Consider the following 2165-nt stretch of genomic DNA (forward strand, 5'->3'; position numbering starts at 1 on the left):
TAAGTCAGCGATCCTCACTAGGATTGTAGAATGGGCCAAATGTAATTTTTGAAAATTATTTGCGGGCTGCATACATTTTTAATTATTTTTTTAATAATTAAAAACATAAAAATTATATATATTGTTAGGAAAGGGTATTGTAGGAAAAAGTACGTGAATGACATAAATGTTTTTCTGGGATTTATAATTACAATTTTAAATTTCAATTCATAGTTTATTTTATACAAAATACAAATTATTCATATTATTATATGTTAAATTTATATATTTTTTAAATTATTAGAGTAATATTTATATTTATATAATTAAAATTAATTTTTTTATTAATTTTTTTGATTTAATGTTGATGGACGGTATCTTTCTGTTTCTTTTATAATTTTGTTTATGTCTACAGTTGTATTTGATGTTGACAACCGCAGTAAATCGTCCAAATGCACATCACTCAAACGATTTCTGTATTTGTTTTTTATAAATGTTACCTTACTAAAAGCCGCCTCACATAAATATGTCGATCCAAAAAATGTTAGAAAACCTTTTACGTTTGATAAAAGGGAAGGATATTGATGTTCCTCAAGTGTATTTCAAAATTCCATTGTATTATTTTTACCATTAAAAATATCTTTTAATGTTATGTCCTGCTGTAAGTCAATTAATTCACTTTTCAATAAACCAATATTACAATTCATAATATTAATTTTAAATATTTCTTTTGTAGTTACTGCCCACGGATTTTCAATAAATCGAAATGAATTTCTTAAGTTTTTAATATCATTGAAACGACTATTCATTTCATTTTTTAAAGTGCCCAATAGTTCAAGCAGTTGTGGTTTCAGAGCTAGGTTTTCTTCATCAGAAAAAATTGTATTTTCTTTCGTCATTAAATCGAATTTGGGAAAACTTGAAAAATCATTTTCAGATACTTCTTCAATGTACATTTTGAGCTTTTCTTCAAAAGCAAAAATCTTACTGGCCATGTGAGTGATAAGTTTATTTTCTCCTTGCAGATTGGTTTGAAGTATATTTAAACTTTGAGTTACATCTGCAAGGAATGCAAGTTTGTACCAAAATGCTAATGAGTTTATTTCAGAAAATTCAGCTTTTTGTTCGTGGATAAATAATTTAATTTCTTCACGAAGGGAAAAAAATCGTTCTAAGACTTTACCTTTGCTTAGCCATCGCACTTGAGTATGGAACATAATATCACTGTATTGGGAATTCAGTTCGGAAAGAAATTCTTTAAATTTTCGGTGATTTAAATCTCTAGCTCTGATAAAATTCACGATTTTAATTGTTTTATTCATGACAACAATAAAATCATTTGGAAATTTACATGTTAAATTTTCTTGATGAATAATACAATGGAAATTGATTAATTTTGGTTTTTCAATTTTATTCTTAATAAGAGTAACAAGACCAGAATTAATTCCAACCATTGAAGGACAACCGTCTGTATATATGGAAATTAACTTTTGCCAATCTATTTTATTTTTTCCAAAAATGTAGAAATTGTTTCAAAATAATCCACGCCATGAGTTTGGCTTTCCATCGGTATGACTTTCTAAAAGTCTTCTTTAATAATATTATCTTTTGAACAAAATCTAACAAAAAGTATTAATTGAGAAGTAGAGCTTATATCTACTGAAGAATCTAATGCTAAAGAAAAAAAATCGACAATCTGTTAATTCGTTGATCACTGATTTACTTGATTTCCAAGATGTTCGATCCTACGAACACATGTAGCATCAGATAACTGCAGACTTGAAATTTGGTCACTTATTTCTTTAAAATTGGAAAAATTACTAAACAGAGTATTTACAACTGTTTCCATACATTTTTTTATTAGTTTGGCATCCGAGAATGGTTTCATGCGTTTGGCTAACATATGTGTTACTTCATACGATGCTTTTGTTGCAAGTTCATTTTTATTAGTGAACCGTAACATTGATTGTTTTTCAGAAAAAATTCCTTTTTTTAATTCAATTAGTTTTTCTTCTCTTATTTTAGATGGGTGTGGATAATTTTTAGAAAATTCAGTATGGTGAGTTGTGTAATGACGATTAATATTATAACGTTTTGGAATATTTATGGTTTTACGACAAATTAAACATAAAGCATCGTGTTTCTTACCAGAAATACAGAAAAATTCAATCTCCCAACTGTCTTGA

At 27.0% G+C, this 2165-nt stretch overlaps 1 protein-coding gene across 1 annotated transcript; it reads right to left on the reverse strand.

Annotated features, from left to right (window-relative positions):
- Positions 1-781: 781 nt before the first annotated feature.
- LOC112690153 (general transcription factor II-I repeat domain-containing protein 2B-like) lies at positions 782-1301 on the reverse strand (the record flags this gene model as incomplete). The annotated part of the gene is made up of 1 exon (XM_025564095.1): positions 782-1301. A coding segment is annotated over exon 1 (520 nt), but the record flags the coding sequence as incomplete, so codon positions are not given.
- Positions 1302-2165: the final 864 nt, after the last annotated feature.

The sequence above is a fragment of the Sipha flava genome, unplaced genomic scaffold (assembly GCF_003268045.1).
Source record: "Sipha flava isolate LNK unplaced genomic scaffold, YSA_version1 490_pilon_pilon, whole genome shotgun sequence".
In the NCBI taxonomy this organism is placed as follows: Eukaryota; Metazoa; Arthropoda; class Insecta; order Hemiptera; family Aphididae; genus Sipha; species Sipha flava.